This window comes from Leopardus geoffroyi, chromosome E1, assembly GCF_018350155.1.
Source record: "Leopardus geoffroyi isolate Oge1 chromosome E1, O.geoffroyi_Oge1_pat1.0, whole genome shotgun sequence".
In the NCBI taxonomy this organism is placed as follows: Eukaryota; Metazoa; Chordata; class Mammalia; order Carnivora; family Felidae; genus Leopardus; species Leopardus geoffroyi.
Window position 1 is genome coordinate 57,586,447 of NC_059330.1, and position 18,162 is coordinate 57,604,608.

At 47.1% G+C, this 18,162-nt stretch overlaps 1 protein-coding gene across 3 annotated transcripts in view; it reads left to right on the forward strand.

The window, feature by feature from the left end:
• The window catches only part of TNRC6C (trinucleotide repeat containing adaptor 6C), a 100,426-nt gene that overhangs the window by 52,119 nt on the left and 30,145 nt on the right, over positions 1-18,162 (forward strand). For all 3 annotated transcript variants that reach the window (XM_045490927.1, XM_045490929.1, XM_045490928.1), the window contains 4 exons: positions 4,994-5,209; positions 7,178-7,344; positions 10,857-10,937; positions 12,266-12,323. In XM_045490927.1, coding sequence (XP_045346883.1) covers positions 4,994-5,209; positions 7,178-7,344; positions 10,857-10,937; positions 12,266-12,323 — 522 coding nt within the window. The remainder of the gene's footprint in view (positions 1-4,993; positions 5,210-7,177; positions 7,345-10,856; positions 10,938-12,265; positions 12,324-18,162) is intronic.

The following is an 18,162-nucleotide window of genomic DNA, read 5'->3' on the forward strand; positions in this document are numbered from 1 at the left end:
GCCCAGAGTGGGGAAGTACAAGCATAGCGTTTACTTCTGTTCCTAAGGGAAGGACGCGGATCCTAAAAATACTCCGCGGCCTCCTTAATACACTTAGAAGTAAATGTTCTGGACACTTAAAACTCAATTTGCAGACGCAGGAGAACGTTGAATATCAGTTAATTAAACTTTGGATGTAAAGTAAACCCTCACTGCAGACTCTGAATCTAACAATGAGATTGGGGGAGAATGTCAGGGTGAACCCTCTCAGGTTTCGTCCAAACCTTTAGATCGACGCTTTGAAAGGAACCGGGGGGTCAGGGAGTAGAGAGATCGCTAGTCATAGAATTAGTTTAGCGTCAGATAGGAAGGCCATTGTAGACTGGATCCGAGCTAAACCAGCAGCATAGCGTCCTCGTAAAACCTTGCTTGGGGCTGTGTTTTCCAGCAATGAACGGAAGTGAAATGTTAATGCCATAGGCCGATCGGTAAACTGGGACCGCACTGCTCATGTTGATCGAATTGCAGGAGTTTTTTATCCGTTTTACTACCTGTTCTCCCCAGCTCCTCAGGCGTGTCTATCCACTGCCTTGGCGGGGCATTCCAGCAGGGAACCCTCCCCCCCCCACCCCGCCCCAGGGTAATCACTGTGGCTGCCCCCAGCAGGTCGGAGAAGGCTCCGCCAGAGGCCCACTGCACTTTGCACTTGGGTACTTAATCCCCTGATACTACATAGGTTTGTTTTATCACTTAGTTTTCCAGCACAAAATCATAACCAAAGGCAGAGATTGTGCAAGCTAATCGTGGAAGAGGCTCATCACCTGTCCGATAAACTAAAACTTGGAACAAACTGGATTCAGGACCCCTCTGCCTAGGTTGACGAGACGCGTGTGTTGTTGCCCCCAGTCTCTTAAAGAGCAGAAGCTGGAGAACGCTGACCTTCCTGCAGCTCCCCCGCCCCTTCATCATCCTTTGGTATAAGAATGATACCAAAACACGGAGTCACCTGCAGAGAGAATCAGCAGGTGCTGCCAGGAGCGCAGCTGTTCTCACACCGCGACCTCAGAGAGAGATGGCCAGGACCGCCCCGGCCAGAGTGATTCTGTTTTAAGCACCACACGGTAGTTACTAAGAGGAGTCATCTGAGCAGTCTGCTTTTTGTGGATATGGGATTGGGGGGGGGGGGTGCAGGGAGGGGGGTGTTTGGTTGGGGTGTCTTCACTTTCCTGTGTTTTGGGGGGCGTGGTAAGTGGGGCTGGAGCAGAAGGAGAAGCAGGGCATCAGAAGCGTCCTGCCAGAGAGGTGGGAGGGACAGTTCTCAGTGCGCGCCCTGGGGAGACGGACACAGGTTTTTGCTGGAGGTACCTTCGGTTCAAAAGGAATGAATAAGACCATTAAAAGTACAATTTGGCTCCCCCTTGTATCAATGAAAAAGAGTGCATTTAAAATCTCTATTAGTGCACTCAAATGAAAACTAAAGAAACATCCCCTTTCTAACATCTAGCTCTTCTGAGCAGCTCGAGGCCACGTGGCCAGTGAAAAAGGACCTTATCTGTAACCCTCACATAGAGTCCCTTGAGTCTGGAAGAGAAGTTTTAAATGAATGCTCTTGAAACGAGCCATTCAGAAAAGTAGGAGACGTTACCATCTGACTGAGCGAAAACTCCTGTATAGAGAGCTTCACTATGTAAATATCTGTCTTGATTTCAAATATGAAAAATTCTTGCCATGGCTACCAGCTATTTGGTTGTCCCTCCATAAGCCAGTAGCCAACCAAGCATTGTAATAAATTTATAGTAAGCAGGATGGCCACTGGTGTGAACAAAATCCCATCTCATTAGTATTCAAGTCGGTACCTAGAAATGCCAAGCACATAGCTGGCGCTCAGGTGCTCAGTCGATGCAATTCCAGTCTTTTATCTTTCCTTCATTTAATTATAATTGGCCATTTTTTTTAATTAAAAAAAATATATTATTAGAGTGCACGAGCCGGGAAGAGGGGCAGAGGGGGGGGAGGGGAGGAGAACCTTAAGCAGGTTCCATGCTTGGCACGGAGCCCAACACGGGGCTCAATCCCACGACCCTGGGAGCATGACCTGAGCAGAACGCGAGTCGGGCGCTCAACTGACCAAGCCACCCAGGCGCCCCTAATCGGCCATTTTCTAACTGATCCTTTCTTCCCAATAAGGACCGCCTGTCATACTTACAAAACTATAGAGGTAGCACCCGTGGAACAAGCTAGAGTCGGTTTCTTATTTCACAAAAGAAAGAATGCACTCTGTGGATTTCGCTGTCTGGAGCACGTAAGATGAGGGTCACTGGTCAGACGGAGTGTCTGTTCTGTTTCCCGGCCTTATGACTGCTTTGTGTTCGTTTCCTACCAGTCTGCTGTGTGTGTACCACACAGGCACTTTGTTTTCTCCTTTCTGATGAAGACTGTGCGTATAAAGTTGAATGACAACTACATACTCCAGTGGCATTTCATTGTTCCCGTTCTTTCAGTCCCAATACTGTAGGTGTTCAGTTGAAGAAGGGGGTAATTCGTGACCCCCACGGTACAGAAATGTTCTGTCAAAAGCAGTAGCATTTGAAGGGCCATTTTGAAAAATCTAGTATCAGTGTTTCGAATGCAAAGTAGAAATTTATTCTGCTTCATTAAGCCCATGTGTGCAAAAGAACCTCTGTGAAATTACTAACAAAAAGCGTACCAGAATTCACTGCAGCAGTAGGCACTGAACAGTGGAGAGTATTTTCGTAGTATGTGCTTAGGACTCTTTTCTGCCTACTGAACGTGTTTGCTTTGCATCACAGCTTGCCAGTGTGCCTTAAGGTTGTAGCACCTCTTTTTTCCGGGGCCTCTCGAGCGTCCGTGGTGCACCCGTTACGATGTACGTGTTCGTTCGGCACTGTGAGCCGATTGTATTCTTGCCAGGGACCAACTCGAGATGGAAATATTGCTGGGGAGACGGTCTTTGAGAACTAGTCCGCTGTCTTCCTAGTGTTGGCATCGCTGAAATAAAGTCCTTTCTTGTTTGACCACTTAAAAAAAAAAAAAAAAAAAAAAGGAAATCTTGTTCTCTTGATTCGAGGGTGAATAGCCATTCTTCCATTTGTAGGATTTTGAAACGTGCTGCCTATAGACCGTTAGCCTTGTGTACAGAAATGCTCCGTAGACCTTTGCACCGCTTTAACAGGAATTGCAAATTCTTGGTAAAAATCGATTAACTATAATTAACATAGTCTTCATATTTATTCTTCATTCTGACTTCCTTAAGTAATCTGTCATAGTGCCTTTCAAAGAGATGGAAGTGTAAGGGTGACAAATTTTAAATGAGTTTGTTATTTAATTACCCACAATAAATCAGTGTATTTACAGCTGATTGCCCTTTAGCAACACCGAAATTATTTTATCTTCCTAAAACATCCATAATTTTTGTCAGCTATGTTAATTTTCCTGATTTAATTTTGTCCCTTCAATTTATAAAACTACTTTCCCCAATATACATGATTGTTTTCTGTGTAATTATAGGGACTAGTGTGGTTAGCAGTTGCTGACAATAACTGATTAGGGCTAACTTCCCTGTTATTGGCAATAATTTACATAATATATTGCTCAGCATGGAGCTTGTAATTTAAAATGATTCATAGGTTGCACGGCCTTTTGTCATTAATCAATATTACGGCATCTTATTAGAATAAAAAGCATCAAGGGAGCTCATTCCATACTGTCTTTAGTCAGAAAATAAATACATTTCAGAATTGATAATAGCCACTTGCCACCAAATAACCTAAAATTTACAGTTAACTGTTTGTATCGCGTGCCTCCTATTCTTTAGTTAGTATTTAAAATGTGCGCATTTCCATCGCTGAGAAACCGTGTCCGTACGGAGCTTCCAGCTGATGAGCTGCCAGGACTGGCGATGGGGAGCGTCAAGGAAGCTTTACGGGCAGAGGCAGAATGAAGTACGCGTTGAGTCGGAAGAACGCAGCTTCCGTGCGTGACGCGAAATGTTTCTCCTGGGGTACCCGAGCGGCTCAGTCAGTTAAGCACCCAGCTCTTGATCTCGGCTCAGGTCACGATCTCAGTTCGCGAGATGGATCCCCGCGTCTGGCTCCGCGCTGACAGCAAAGGAGCCTGCTTGAAATTCTCTCTCTGCTCCCCTCCCCGACTTGCGCACACACAGACACATACACGCACACACACGCTCTCTCTCTCTCTCTCTCTCTCTCTCAAAGTAAATGAATAAACTTTAAAAAAATAAAATAAAATAAGATGTTTACCTTACTGAAGCGTGAAGAGAGTGGGGAGATCCTTCTGGCCCCGTGACGCCTTCTGTACCTGTAGAGAGCAGCGCCGCGACCCTCGGGACTCAGTAGGGACCGCGTTTCCTCCGTGGCACGCCTGCAGGGTGCCAGCCTGATGCTCACAGCACTGGGCACACGGGGGAGGGAAGACCTCCCAGCGCGCCCAGGTGCTGCCGGGCGCTGTGCGGATTTTCCCGTTACTTTCTCTGCACGTTTCACCTGCCGTCGTCTCATTTCTCGGCCCACGTCTGTGTCTTTGAGGGTGGGTCTGAAAGACCAGCAAGAGTGAAGACATATTTGCAACTTGTAAGTTTGTTTTCGAAGAGAATAACGTGACGTGTGACGTAAAATTTCTTCTCGGCTGCTACCTGTAATACTGGAAGTGAAAAAGCTACTTCTTAAACATCGGTTTCTTAACAATTCTTTCGAACCCTGTTATGCTGCAGATGCCGAGGTCAGTGGTCTTTAATGTTTAAGGGACTCTCGATTCTAAGCACGTGGGGGCGGGAGTGGAAGCACTGTGATTTTAAAAAGCGAAGCAAATCTGATTAGATGAGATACTGCCTCCTCTCCCCTCTCCCCTGGCAGCCGTCCTAAAGATAGATCGTCTCGAAATGATTTTGAACTTGAAACTACCTTTTCTGCTTCTTCTCTGTTTCACTTTTATCACATGAATAATCTCGTTCTCTCTCGGGCGGTGCCCTTTGCAGTCTCATCGGGCTGGGGAGAGATGCCTAACGTCCATTCGAAGGCTGAGAGCTCTTGGGGAGAGCCGTCCTCCCCCTCTGCCCTGGTTGACAACGGCACCGCAGCGTGGGGCAAGCCGCCCAGCAGTGGCAGCGGATGGGGGGACCAGCCCACGGAGCCGCCCGTGACCTTCGGGAGAGCCGGCGCCCCCACTGCCGCCCCGGCCCTGTGCAAACCAGGTGAGTCCGACCAGCACTTTAGAAATGGGTCAGGATATTTTAGTTAGAGGGATACTTTTCATTGGATTTTACGAATTAATGTTTTAGGACACCTTCCTCATTTTGTTTATACTTTAAAACTAACGTCTATTTGCCGCGTCCGGCACACGGACACAGAGGAGCTCTTAACAGAAGCCCGTGCGCTCCTTTTTTAGAAAAATTAACGACCAGAATCCACACCATGGCGCATGGCTGCGGGATGCCGTCAGTGGCGTCTACACGGCAGCAGGACCACCCCCTCCCCCCCCCCCCCCCGTGCCTGCCGTCTTCAACAGTGCTAGCTCACTCGCTCACTGAGCGACGAGGACGAGGTGAAGCACGCCGTCTCTCCTTTCTGAGAGTGGGTTTAAGACCGACGTGACTTCACAGCACTCAGACCCTTCTGCCTTCTTCTCTCTTGGGAGCGCCGTTCTGCGTTGGGGCTCCAGGCTTACGCGTTCTCGTTTTGTTCTTTGGAAGATAAGAAAAATTAGGCCGCGCGTTCCTCACGTCATCTGAAAGTGTAATAAGCACACGTGCACCACGCGCGTTCTCACACACGTCCAGATCACGTTTACCGAGAGGAATTCTGTGACGCGTGGGGATTTTGCGGCACGACGCATGTGACGTTAGCGTGGACCTAAGCGTGTGCGTTAGGTCCTGTATTAAGATCCGTCGTTCAGATGGCTGCGAGAGCTTCATATTTTCTTTGGCCATCGTTAAACCTGTTAGATCTTAAAATGCAACCTTATTTTTGTATTTTTACTACCATATTTTACATGAGTCTTGTGTGTGTTACTTAGCTAACGCTGGATAGTGTGCTCCCCATAGCCACCATTCTGCTGGATTATTCCATTCCTATGACTTGTTGTTGCAAACCTAAAAGACAGGGAGGTCCTCAGATTCACCTGCCGTCCCGAGGCAGTATGTTTGCTCTTACAGTTTGTCCTCGGAGGCGCCATCGTATACGTGTCTACCTTGAAAAAGCGTCCTGTCCTCATAGTCTTACAGACTCCCGCTAACTGTACCATCACTTAATCTTTGGCCTTCTTCTCCCAGGAAATGAAAATTTGGGCTAACTTTTGTACCAGAAATCACTCTGTATCCTAAAAAAAGTAGAAGAGGGGCGCCTGGGTGGCGCAGTCGGCTAAGCGTCCGACTTCAGCCAGGTCACGATCTCGCGGTCCGTGAGTTCGAGCCCCGCGTCGGGCTCTGGGCTGATGGCTCAGAGCCTGGAGCCTGCTTCCGATGCTGTGTCTCCCTCTCTCTCTGCCCCTCCCCCGTTCATGCTCTGTCTCTCTCTGTCCCAAAAATAAATAAACGTTGAAAAAAATTTTTTTTTTTAAAAAAGTAGAAGAAATAACATCCTGAAATCCAACCTCAGTAGTCAGCTCAAGGCTCCATCACCTACGGCCTCAACTGGCTCCACCGTGTTACTCTGGGAGCTTGTCCGAAACATAGACCGTCAGGCCCAACCGCAGACCTGTGCGTTTCTCGTGATCCCCAGGTGACTCGGGTCTGGTCACGTGAGAGGGGCACTGGCCCACCTTCCGCTGCGGGTTCAAAAACCACGTGGCGGACAGTGGTATTTCCGGGACTCTGCATATTACCAGCTACCTGCCATGCAGACAGTGCCACCCTCCCCCGTGGCCCCCAGGATCTGTTGTTAGAAGCCCGTGCTTCAAAATGACCTGTAGCCGGTTAGGGGAGTGGGTAACAGCACAGACTACAGATAGCTGGAGTTTGGAGAAAACAATACGTACACATCTGCGTGTGTATTCTGTAACTCCCGCAAGAAATTCAATTCTTCGGTCTTGGGAAATGAAGAGGCAAAGAGGCAGCTCCCAGGGCACCCCCCTCGTCCCACCTCCCCCTAAACGGCGCTGTAATGCGGCACCGGCTCCCTGAGGCAGGGTGAGTTTGTGAAGTTCACGTGTGCTCTCCTCCTAGCTTCGAAATCTATGCAAGAAGGCTGGGGCAGTGGTGGGGACGACATGAACCTCGGTGCCAGTCAGTGGGAAGACGAAGAAGGGGGCATGTGGAACAGTGCTGCTTCCCAAGAAAGCGCGTCCTCCTGCGCCTCCTGGGGGAACGCCCCCAAAAAAGGACTCCCAAAGGTGCGTGCAGCCCTAAAGAAAAGAAACGCTAAAACCACCGGCACTTAAAACTGCATTCAGGGTAGAGGGGGTATCCAGTTAACGGTGACGGGTAGATCGGGAGTTCTCTGGGGCCCTCTGGGGATCCGGATGCTGCCCAGCACTGCTGTCACAGCAGAGTAAAGGCAGAGACGGACGTGAGAATCGAGCTGCTTCTAAGAAGCCAGACGGTAGAGACGTGCAGGCGCTTATGACAGTGCCACTCTTCACACTAAAGGGTCTTGTTTTTCAGAAAAGACGATTTTCCACTAAAACAGTGTTGTGGATGTTAACTGATGATGGGTTTGTTGTTGTAATTTTGAAACAAATTAATAAGTGGTTTTTTTCATTTCTCCTACGGTAAATATTGATAAGTACAATCAACATATCAACAGAACTTCTTTAGAATCCTCGATCTTGGGGCACCTGGGTGGCTCAGTCGGTTAAGCGTCCGACTTCGGCTCAGGTCATGATCTCACGGTTTGTGGAATCAAGCCCCACATAGGACTGTGTTGACAGCTCGGAGCCTCAAACCTGCTTCGGATTCTGTGTCTCCCTCCCTCTCTGCCCCTGCCACACTTGCACTCTGTCTCTCTCCCTCAAAAATAAAAAATAAACATTAAAAAAAAAAAAAAAAGAATCTTTAAGACAGAGTAATGGGATTGGTCCTGATACCACCAGTAAGTGTGAAGACTCCTGAGGTACATCATTAAGTGGTTTTGCAATAAATGGCAGCCATTTGAAAAACATTTAAGTGAGATCCATAACTCGTATAAGCACCGAGATAAATTCCAAGTAGATCACAAATTTAAATATGATAAATACAAATATAAAAATGTGAAAGAATTTTAAAAACAATCTTAGAGCAGGAGTGAGCGGCCTTTCTAACTATGAGAAAAATCTAAAAATCATCAAATTTACAAAACTTTCAGTCCTGAAAGATTTACAGACTTCAGTAAAACCGTGCATGACGGGTGCGTGGGGGGGGGAGCTCAGTCGGTTAAGTGTCTGACTTCAGCTCAGGTCATGGCCTTGCAGTCCATGGGTTTAAGCCCCGCTTCGGGCTCTGTGCTGACAGCTCGGAGCCTGGAGCCTGCTTCGGATTCTGTGTCTCCCTCTGTCTCTGCCCTCCCCCTCTCAAAAATAAGTAAACATTTTTTTTTAAAAAAGTGCACGGCAGAAAATACCATAAAATCAAAAGACAAGCTGGAAAAACATATTTGTATCATATCGTGCAGAGGGCTGATCTCCCTGATATATACATAAAGAAAGGCTTTTTTAATCGATAAGTAGATTGCTCCCTAGAAAAATGAGCAAAGAATATAAATAGATGCTCCCTAGAAAACAAACACTGACAGCTCTTCAACACATGAAGGGACCTTCAGCCTGCCCTGCGGAAAGAGTTCAAGTTAAAACCACACTGGGAGATGCCACTTTTCATCTCTCAGACCAGCAAAACCCCCAGCGTTGAGTAAGCGGGTTCTGTCCGCAAAGCTGTGAGAAAAGCAGCCCTCTCCCACGTCACTGGCGGGACTTAAGTCGGTGGGGCCCCCGTGGAGGGCGGTTTGGCGTCATCTGTCACGGTTACAGATGGGCCAGCGCCGGGATGTGGTGCTTCTGCCTGTCACGGGCGTAGCAGGTGGCACCCGTACACCGTCTTCTCCTGTCGCGTTTTTGTAGGGAAAAAAGCGATGGTTTAAATGTACATTAAATGTACGGTCACCCCACATCCATACCAGGGAAAGCTGAACAGATTAAAGGGAGTCTACCTATATTCATCTGAAAAGACCACCAAAATAGGCTGTCAAATGAGAAGGCAAGGGACAGAAAAGCGTGTGGTGCACGCCTTTGTGGGGCCGGGGAGCGAAAGCGTGCGTGCGCACACCTGCGCGTGCGAAGAGAGAGCAGGAGCTGAGCGGACGGAAGGTGAGGTAGGAAGAAGGCACGTTTGTGTGCACACCCTTGTTCTCCATCCGAATCCTACGAAGGTGTTACCTGTTCAGAAAAATGAATTCAGCAGAGCATTTAATTAGCAGTAGCAGAACCCAGAAACCAGAATCAGGGCTCGCGTCATCAGGAGTGGAGGTGATTACAGACATCAGACGAGGAGTCTTTTTTCGACTGGGCTGGCAAATAACCCAGTTAATGACGGCAGCAGGAATACGAAATTGGTAAATTAAAATACTGTGCAATCGTGGCACCTCTGGCCCCGGCAGTGATTCCAGGCGCCTCCAAATAAGCACTTCCTCGAGGAGAGAGCGCCCGTTGGTTGGTTTAATATCGCCACGTAGACCCCGTTCTGTAGTTAACGGCAGGCTCCATTTTGACAAGCGCTGTGAGGAGTGATGTTAGAGGAGGGTTCTTTCCCCTGTGTGAACGCATGGTTAGAACCTTTGTAGTTGTTGGAAGAGGAGGGACGTCACTGAGAAAACTTAACATCCTCGCCCAGCCCTCGTGGGCTGCCCCATGCTCCCTTCCTCCTCTGCCCTGCACTCCCCTCCTCTTCTCCGCTGCCCTGTGCTCCCCTCCTCCCCTCCTCCGCTGCCCTGCGCTACCGTCCCCTCCTCTGCTGCCCTGCGCTCCCCTCCCCTCCTCCGCTGCCCTGTGCTCCCCTCCTCCCCTCCTCCGCTGCCCTGTGCTGCCCTGTGCTCCCGTCCCCTCCTCCGCTGCCCTGTGCTCCCCTCCTCCCCTCCTCCGCTGCCCTGTGCTGCCCTGTGCTCCCGTCCCCTCCTCCGCTGCCCTGTGCTCCCCTCCTCCCCTCCTCCGCTGCCCTGTGCTGCCCTGTGCTCCCCTCCTCCCCTCCTCCGCTGCCCTGTGCTGCCCTGTGCTCCCCTCCCCTCCTCCGCTGCCCTGTGTTCCCCTTCTCCCCTCCCCCGCTGCCCTGTGCTCCCCTCCCCCCCGCTCCCCTCCTCTGCTGCCCTAGCTTGCTTTTTGTGATCGCCTCTCCTTTTCTCTTCATCTTCTCCCTCACTGACGTTTGCCATTTATGTCTTCTCTACCCCAAGGGCTGCAAGCAGTGAATAGTCAATAAAATTAACAGGCTTTTTGTTCCTTTCATCTTGTTGCCTTTTCATTCTGTTGGAATGAACCCCCTGCATTTTGTCATCTTTGACAGTAAAGCTTATAAAAGGGCAGAAAACATGTAATTTTTAGTAAACTTCACATAGTATTAGCATAGGGCCGTGTTCAAAGGAACGCTTAGGATTATTTGACAATGGGAGTGGCACACATTTGTGATGAACTGAATTAATTCTCTGGGGAAGAAAAATAATTATCTTGCTTTTTTAAAGTCCATAAATTACACACGTACGCCAACTTGCACATGCACCCTGAAGCATTCCGTAGTACTAGCCACGAAGCAGTCAGGGACTCTGGAGCACAGCATCGCTCGACGTTAACACAGAAAGATTCTTTACCTTGAAATCACCGTGAAGTTTAGGCTGCTCCCGTGTCTAGAAGAAATGTATTAACCTGTGACCCACACTTTGTCCTAGGGCATGAAAACGTCTGGCAAGCAGGACGAGGCCTGGATCATGAACCGGCTGATCAAACAACTCACGGACATGGGCTTCCCGGTGACTGGTGTCTTATTTTTACCGCTTCCCTCCGCGTGTGCCGCCATGCATGGCCCTGATTGTGTCCTGCCCGCGGTTGTCACACGTAACAAGCAAGACTTTTGAGGGAGGAGAGTGTTCATGCAGCCTAACTCGTAAATTCCCCTTTGACCTGAGTGCTTCTGTCTAGGGACCGTTGCTTTCAACCAGAGCGAGCATCCACACCATTCCATCAAGTAGGGTGTGCGAGCCTTCTGGAATAAAACATGCCGCGTGATCGTTCCTTTCTTTGGCTTCTGCAGCTCTGCATTTTCTTTTAAATTATAATTAAAAGTGAATTTTCGTTAGTTTATGCGGTGGATTGACAGAGATCACAAGAGAAAACTTGGGATCAAGTACCAAAGCGCGGGTCCAGAAAAAAGAGTCCTAACCAGTCCTATTGAGTGCCCGAGTCTTGGGTCACGTGTAGGGAGAGTTCAGATTGTACGGTGTCCCCCTGAAAATGTGCCATGAGGCATCCCGTTCCTGAGATCCCAGCGCAGGAGTTCAGCTACTGAGGGATATCCCCTGGGTCTGTTCGGTCTTCCCTTCAAAGGTCTTCTTTCCAGATCGTTACTCAAGTGAACATGTGTCTTTGATTTCTGTGGATGTCCCTGAAGAATGGGTCCAGAACGGCCCGGTCCAGAAACGACATGCCTCGCGTCGGGCACACGCCCTCTGTCACTGGGCAGGGCACAGACCCGGGGGTGGCCCAGCCCCTTCCCGCATGAGAGCGCGGGCGGGACACCGGAGGCCTGCCCGGGAGTCCCCATTTCCACCGTGGTGCTCGCACACACTGACACGCATCTGTTCCGTTCGTACGAACGTGAATAGTTATCGACGTGCATCTGCTTGTTTTGTTTTGGTCTTTTGTACATTGCTTGGTGGCAAGTGGTCAACAGCAGGGCCCAGGGTCCGCGCAGTGGAGAGTGGAGCTCTGTGCTCTGACTGGCTGCCGGGACGTTCCCAAAGTCGTTCTGGCAGAGAGTTCATCCTTGCCGAACCGTTGCTACTCACTGTGGTGTAGAGTCCACGACAAGATTCCACGGACCCCGCACGTTTTGTTTTTAAAGTGTTAGATGCAAGTTCTTTAAAAGTCAACCCGGTGCGTGTTCTTACTCGAAGTGCCTTTACTTAGAAGACGTTTGTGTCTAGCCTCGCCAACGAAGAGCAGTGTTTCCGGTTCCAAAACCCAGTAATGTTACGTCAGCCATAATCATTTCTCTAAGCTAATAGTGATCGAATTCTCTACTAGCTTTTTTGTTACTGTCGAAGCGTAATCTTCATTAAAGTTCTGTTTTCCCACACAGAGAGAACCAGCTGAAGAGGCCTTGAGGAGCAACAATATGAATCTTGACCAGGCCATGAGTGAGTACTCTGATGCCCTTAACGCATACCTTCTTAAAAGGTGCCAGTTTGTGGAGTTTGGATTTCCGGAAGCATTTTATCATAGTCTTGGGATAATGGTTTCAATTTGTGCTGGGTAGACAGGACCAAGCTTCAGCCAAAGAGCAAGCGTGTGAAGCGTGGTAACCACACAGCAAGTCTCTGGAGGCTGGTGGACCCTGGGGACGGATGGCCAGAGCCCACGTCGAGGCACGTCCGCTTGTTTCATTTTTCTCTGTACTTCAGCCAAGAGGCCAGTTTCTCCCATCTATTTTGAGGGGAGGTCATCACAGCGTTCGTAGAGAAAGGCACTGGGACCACAGGCCAGACTTCATGCGACACTGACTGAGCGTGTTCTTCGCACCTGGCCCCAGAACGGGCTTGCTCAGGGGCCCACAGAGACATGTCCGTGCTGGGGGAGCGCTTACTGGTGACAGATGAGATTTACCTCAAGGGACGAGCAGCCCTCATTGTGGAGCTGCTGTAAAAATAGTAACAACTAAAGGTGATAAATAGAATCGGAATACTGTAGCTGTGTTTTAGGATGGTATATTAAACTCTTTTGAACGTTTCCTTTTTTTGAGAGAGGGAGCGTGCGCACACAAGTGGGGGAGGGGCAGAGAGAGAGGGAGAGAGAAACCCAAGCAGGCTTCACACTCTCAGCACAGAGCTCGAAGCGGGGCTTGATCTCATGAACGATGAGATCACAGCCCGAGCTGAAATCAAGAGTTGGATGCTCAACCAACTGAGCCACCCAGGCACGCCTAGAATGGTGTATTAAACTCTTAACTCATAAAGGGTAAAGAAAAAGAGAATTAAACATAACTTACGGCTATTACAACTTGGGAACAAAATCATAGCACCTTTAAAAAGATCATTTGTGGGGCGCCTGGGTGGCTCAGTCGGTTGAGCGTCCGACTTCGGCTCAGGTCATGATCTCGCGGTCCCATCCGTGAGTTCAAGCCCCGCGTCAGGCTCTGTGCTGACCGCTCAGAGCCTGGAGCCTGTTTCGGATTCTGTGTCTCCCTCTTTCTCTGACCCTCCCCCATTCATGCTGTGTCTCTCTCTGTCTCAAAAATAAATAAAAGTTAAAAAAAAAAATTTTTTTAATAAAATAAATAAAAAGATCATTTGTGACATCAAAAATATAAAAGGGGGAGAGCAAACGGTTGGAACTTTTATAAGCCAACGAAGACAAATTGTTTTCAGCAGAAAAGGGACTATTCCATCAATGTTTAACGTAAACCTCGTGGTAACCGTGAAGCAAAAATCTAGCGCAGACACACAAACCACAGAAAGGGGGAGACTGAGAAAATGGAAGGCCGTCAACGTATGAAGGTAGACAGAGACAGAAGGAAAAACAGTAGAGAGACAGAATAACCAGAAGGCAAAAGATAAAAGGGCAGTAGTCCGTGCTTACATGTCCGTAATCTCTCTTAATGGGACTGAACTCACCAACCTAAAGGCACAGGGCTGCTGGATGGATGAAAGCCACAAGACCCAAGGTGCCTGGGTGGCTCAGTCAGTTGAGCGTCCGACTTCAGCTCAGGTCATGATCTCACGGTTTGTGGGTTCAAGCTCAGAGCCTGGAGCCTGCTTCGGGTTCTGTGTCTCCCTCTCTCTCTTCCCCCCCCCCCCCCACTCTCTCTCTTTCTGTCTGTCTCTGTCTCTCTCAAAAATAAACATTAAAAAAAATTTTTTTTATTAAAAATGTTTAAATAAGGCCACAAGACCCAAGTCTGTGCTGCCCACCGGAGACTCATTGCAGCTCTAAGACACACACAGGCTCACGTTGAAAGCATGGAAAATGATATTCCAAGCAAACAGAAACGGAAAGAAGGCAAGCATAGCCATACTCAATATCAGACAAAATAGACTTGAAGCCAAAAAGGGTGACAAGAGTCCAAAAAGATCATTATATGCTGACAAAGGGGTTAATACGTCAAGAAGATGTAAGCAAATTATAAATATATCCATTCTCAACACCTGGCCACCAAACTACATTAAGTAATCAATAACAGATCATAAAGGAGAAATAATATAGTAATTTTATGGAAGATTTCAGATACCCCACTGTTAACCATGGATAGATCTTCCAGACTAGAAATCAATACGGAAAAATGGAATTGAACCATACTTCAGAGCAAATGGACCTAAAAGATATACATAGAACATTCCATCCAGCAGCAGCAGAATATACACGTTTTTCAAGCACACAGGGAACATTCTCCAGGATAGATCTGATAGGCCACAAAACTTATCTTAGGGGTTGTTTGGGGTTTTTTTTTTTTTCTTTTTTTCTTTCTTTTTCTTTTTTTCATCTTTTTGATAGAGCACGAACAGGGGAAGGACGGAGGGGGAGGAGAGAGAGAGAATGACTCAAGCAGGCCCCACACTGAGTGTGGAGCCCAATGTGGGGCTCATTTTCACAAGCATGAGATCATGACCTGAGCCGAAGTCAAGAGTCAGACGCTTAACTGAGCCACCCAGGTGCCCCCAAACTATTCTTAGTTTTAAGAAGTTAGAAGTCCTACCAACCATCTTCCTCAACATGAGGAAAATGAGAAGATCCATAAACATGTGGAAACTAAACACACTTCTAAACAACCATTGGGTCAAAGAAGAAGTTGAAAGGAAAGTGAAAAATTATCCCGAAACAAGTGACAATGAAAACATGTCAAATGTGGTGGGAAGCAGCAAAGGCAGTTGTGAGAGGAAAGCGTATAGCAGTTAAACACAGATACTAAGAATTTAAAAAGAGGTAAGAGAAACAACCTAACTTTACACCTCAAAACTCGCAAGAGAACACATTAAGCCCAAAGTTAGCAGAAGGAAGGAAATAATAAGGATCAGAGCAGAAATAAATAATATAGAGACTAGAAAGACAGTAGAAAGGACCTGTGAAACTAACAGCTGATTCGTCAAAAAGAAAAACACAATTGATAAACCTTCAGCTAGACCTAAAAAGAAAAGGAAGACTCAAAGAAATGAAATCAGAAGTGGAAGAGGAGACACTGCAACTATTAACCACTAAAATACATGGAACCGTGAGAGGCTGCTGTGAACAATTATATGCCAACACATTACTTAACTTAGAAGAAATGAATACATTTCTAGAAACAACTTACCAAGACCAAATCAGGAAGAAATAAAAAATCTGAACAGACCAGTGAGTTAAGAGATAGAGTCAGTTGCCAAAACACAGAAAACTTCAGGACCAGATGACTTCACTGACAGAAATTCTACCAAATATTAAAGAAGAATTAACATCAGTCCTCAGACTCTTCCAAACTATCAAGGAGAAGGGAATACGTCCAGGCCCATTCTACAAGGCCAGCGTTACTCTGATACCAAAACCTAATAAGGATACCACAAGAAAACCGTAGACCAGTATCCCCAATGAACGTACATGCAAAAATTCTCAACAAGATATTAGCAAACTGAGTTCAACAACACATGAATACGATTATATTCCGTGACCAGGTGGCGTTTGTACCTAGGATGCAAGGCTGGTTCGACATACAGAAATCAGTAAATGTGATCTATCACATCAATAAACTGAAAGATAAAAATCATGTGATCATCTCGATAGATGCAGAAGAAATATTTGACAGCATACAGCATCCTTTCATGATTTGGGAGGGTGGGGGGAACCTTAAGCAGACTGGGTAGAGAAGGAACATACCTCAACCTAACAAAGGCCGTGGGTGACAAACCCACAGCTGACATTTTACTCAGTGGAGAGAAGTTGAAAGAGTTCATTAGATGAGGAACAAGGCAAGGATGCTGACTCTCTCCACCCCTGTCCAGTAAAGTGCTGGAAGTCCTGGCCAGGGCAGCTAGGCAAGGCAGAAGGGGGGAAAAGGCATCCATATTGTCTGTATTGAAAAGGAAGAAATCAAGTTCTCGTTATTTGCTGATGATACGATCCTGTATATAGAAAATTCCAAAGAATCAGTCAAAAAACCTAGAATCGGTCGACAGTCTTCGTAAAGCAGCAGAATACAGGGGCGCCTGGGTGGCGCAGTCGGTTAAGCGTCTGACTTCAGCCAGGTCACGATCTCGCGGTCTGTGAGTTCGAGCCCCGCGTCAGGCTCTGGGTTGATGGCTCAGAGCCTGGAGCCTGTTTCCGATTCTGTGTCTCCCTCTCTCTCTGACCCTCCCCTGTTCATGCTCTGTCTCTCTCTGTCTCAAAAATAAATAAACATTGAAAAAAAAAAATTAAAAAAAAAAAAAAAGCAGCAGAATACAGAATCGGCATACAGAAATCAATTGCATTCCTTTGCACTAATGATGAAGCATCTGGAAAAGAATGAAAACCATCCCATTCACAATAACATCAAAAACAATATAATACTTAGGAATAAATTTAATCAAGGGAGTGAAAGATCTGCACAATGAAAACTGTAAGACTTTGTTAAAAGAAATTGAAAAAGACACAAACAAATGGAAAGGCATCCCATGTTCATGGATCAAAAAAATTAATATTGTTAGTCTGGTTATATTACCCAAAGCAGTCCCCATCAAAAAACCAAAGGCATTCCCAGAAGTAGAAGAAACAAAAACAATCCTGGGGCACCTGTTTGGCTCAGTCAGTTAAGCACCCCAACTCTTGATTTCAGCTCAGGTCGTGGTCTCACAGTTTGTGGGATCGAGCCCCACGTCGGGTTCTGCCTGACAACGGGGAGCCTGCTTGAGATTCTCTCCCTCTCTCTTTACCCCTTCCCCCCTCAAAAATAAATATTAAAGGAAAGAAAGAAAGAAAGAAAGAAAGAAAGAAAGAAAGAAAGAAAGAAAGAAAGAAAGAAAAACAATCCTAAAATGTGTGTGAAACCACAAAATACTCCAAGTAGCCAGAGCGGTCGTAAGGAAGAACAAAAGTGGAGGTATCACACTTCTGAATTTCAGACTGTACTACAAAGCCACAGTAATCAAAACAGTGGTACTGGCACAAAAATAGACAGTCTGGGGCACCTGGCTGGCTCATTTGGTAGAACATGTGACTCAGTCTGAGTTGTGAGTTCAGGCCCCACGCTGGGTCTGAAACTTCCTTAAAAAAAAAAAATTAGACACATCGGCCAGGGGAACAGAATAGAGCCCACAATTAAACCCCAGCATATAGAGTGAACTAGTATTTGACAAAGGAGCCAAAAGTACTGATTGGGGAACGGATGGTATCTTCAACAAGAGGTTCTGGGAAAAATGGAGAGACGTGCAGAACAATGAAATTGGACCCCTATCTCACACTACTCACAAAAATTAATTCAAAATGGATCAAAGGCTTAAACAGCAAAACAAAAACAGAAGAAAATTAAAGAAGAGGCCTGTCAGTGTTGGTCTCAGCAATAACCTGGGGGGGGGTGGGGGCGGGGGGGTGGACAGCAAAAGCACAGACAACAAAAGAAAAGTCAACAAATGAGGACTACATCGAACTCAGTTGAACTCAGAAGTTTCTGCACAGCAAGAGAAGCACCAAAATGAAAAAACCTATAGAACAGGAGGAAAATTTTGCAAGCCATGTACTGGATAAGGGGTTAATATCCAAAATCTATGGATCTGTCAGTCAGACTAATGACCCAAAAAAAGTTTGATTAAAGTAACTAAATCGGGGTGCCTGGGTGGCTCAGTCGGTTGAGCAAACGACTTCGGCTCAGGTCATGATCTCGCAGTCTGTGAGTTCGAGCCCCGCGTCAGGCTCTGTACTGACAGCTCAGAGCCTGGAGCCTGTTTCAGATTCTGTGTCTCCCTCTCTCTGACCCTCCCCCGTTCATGCTCTGTCTCTCTCTGTCTCAAAAATAAATAAACGTTTAAAAAAAATTTT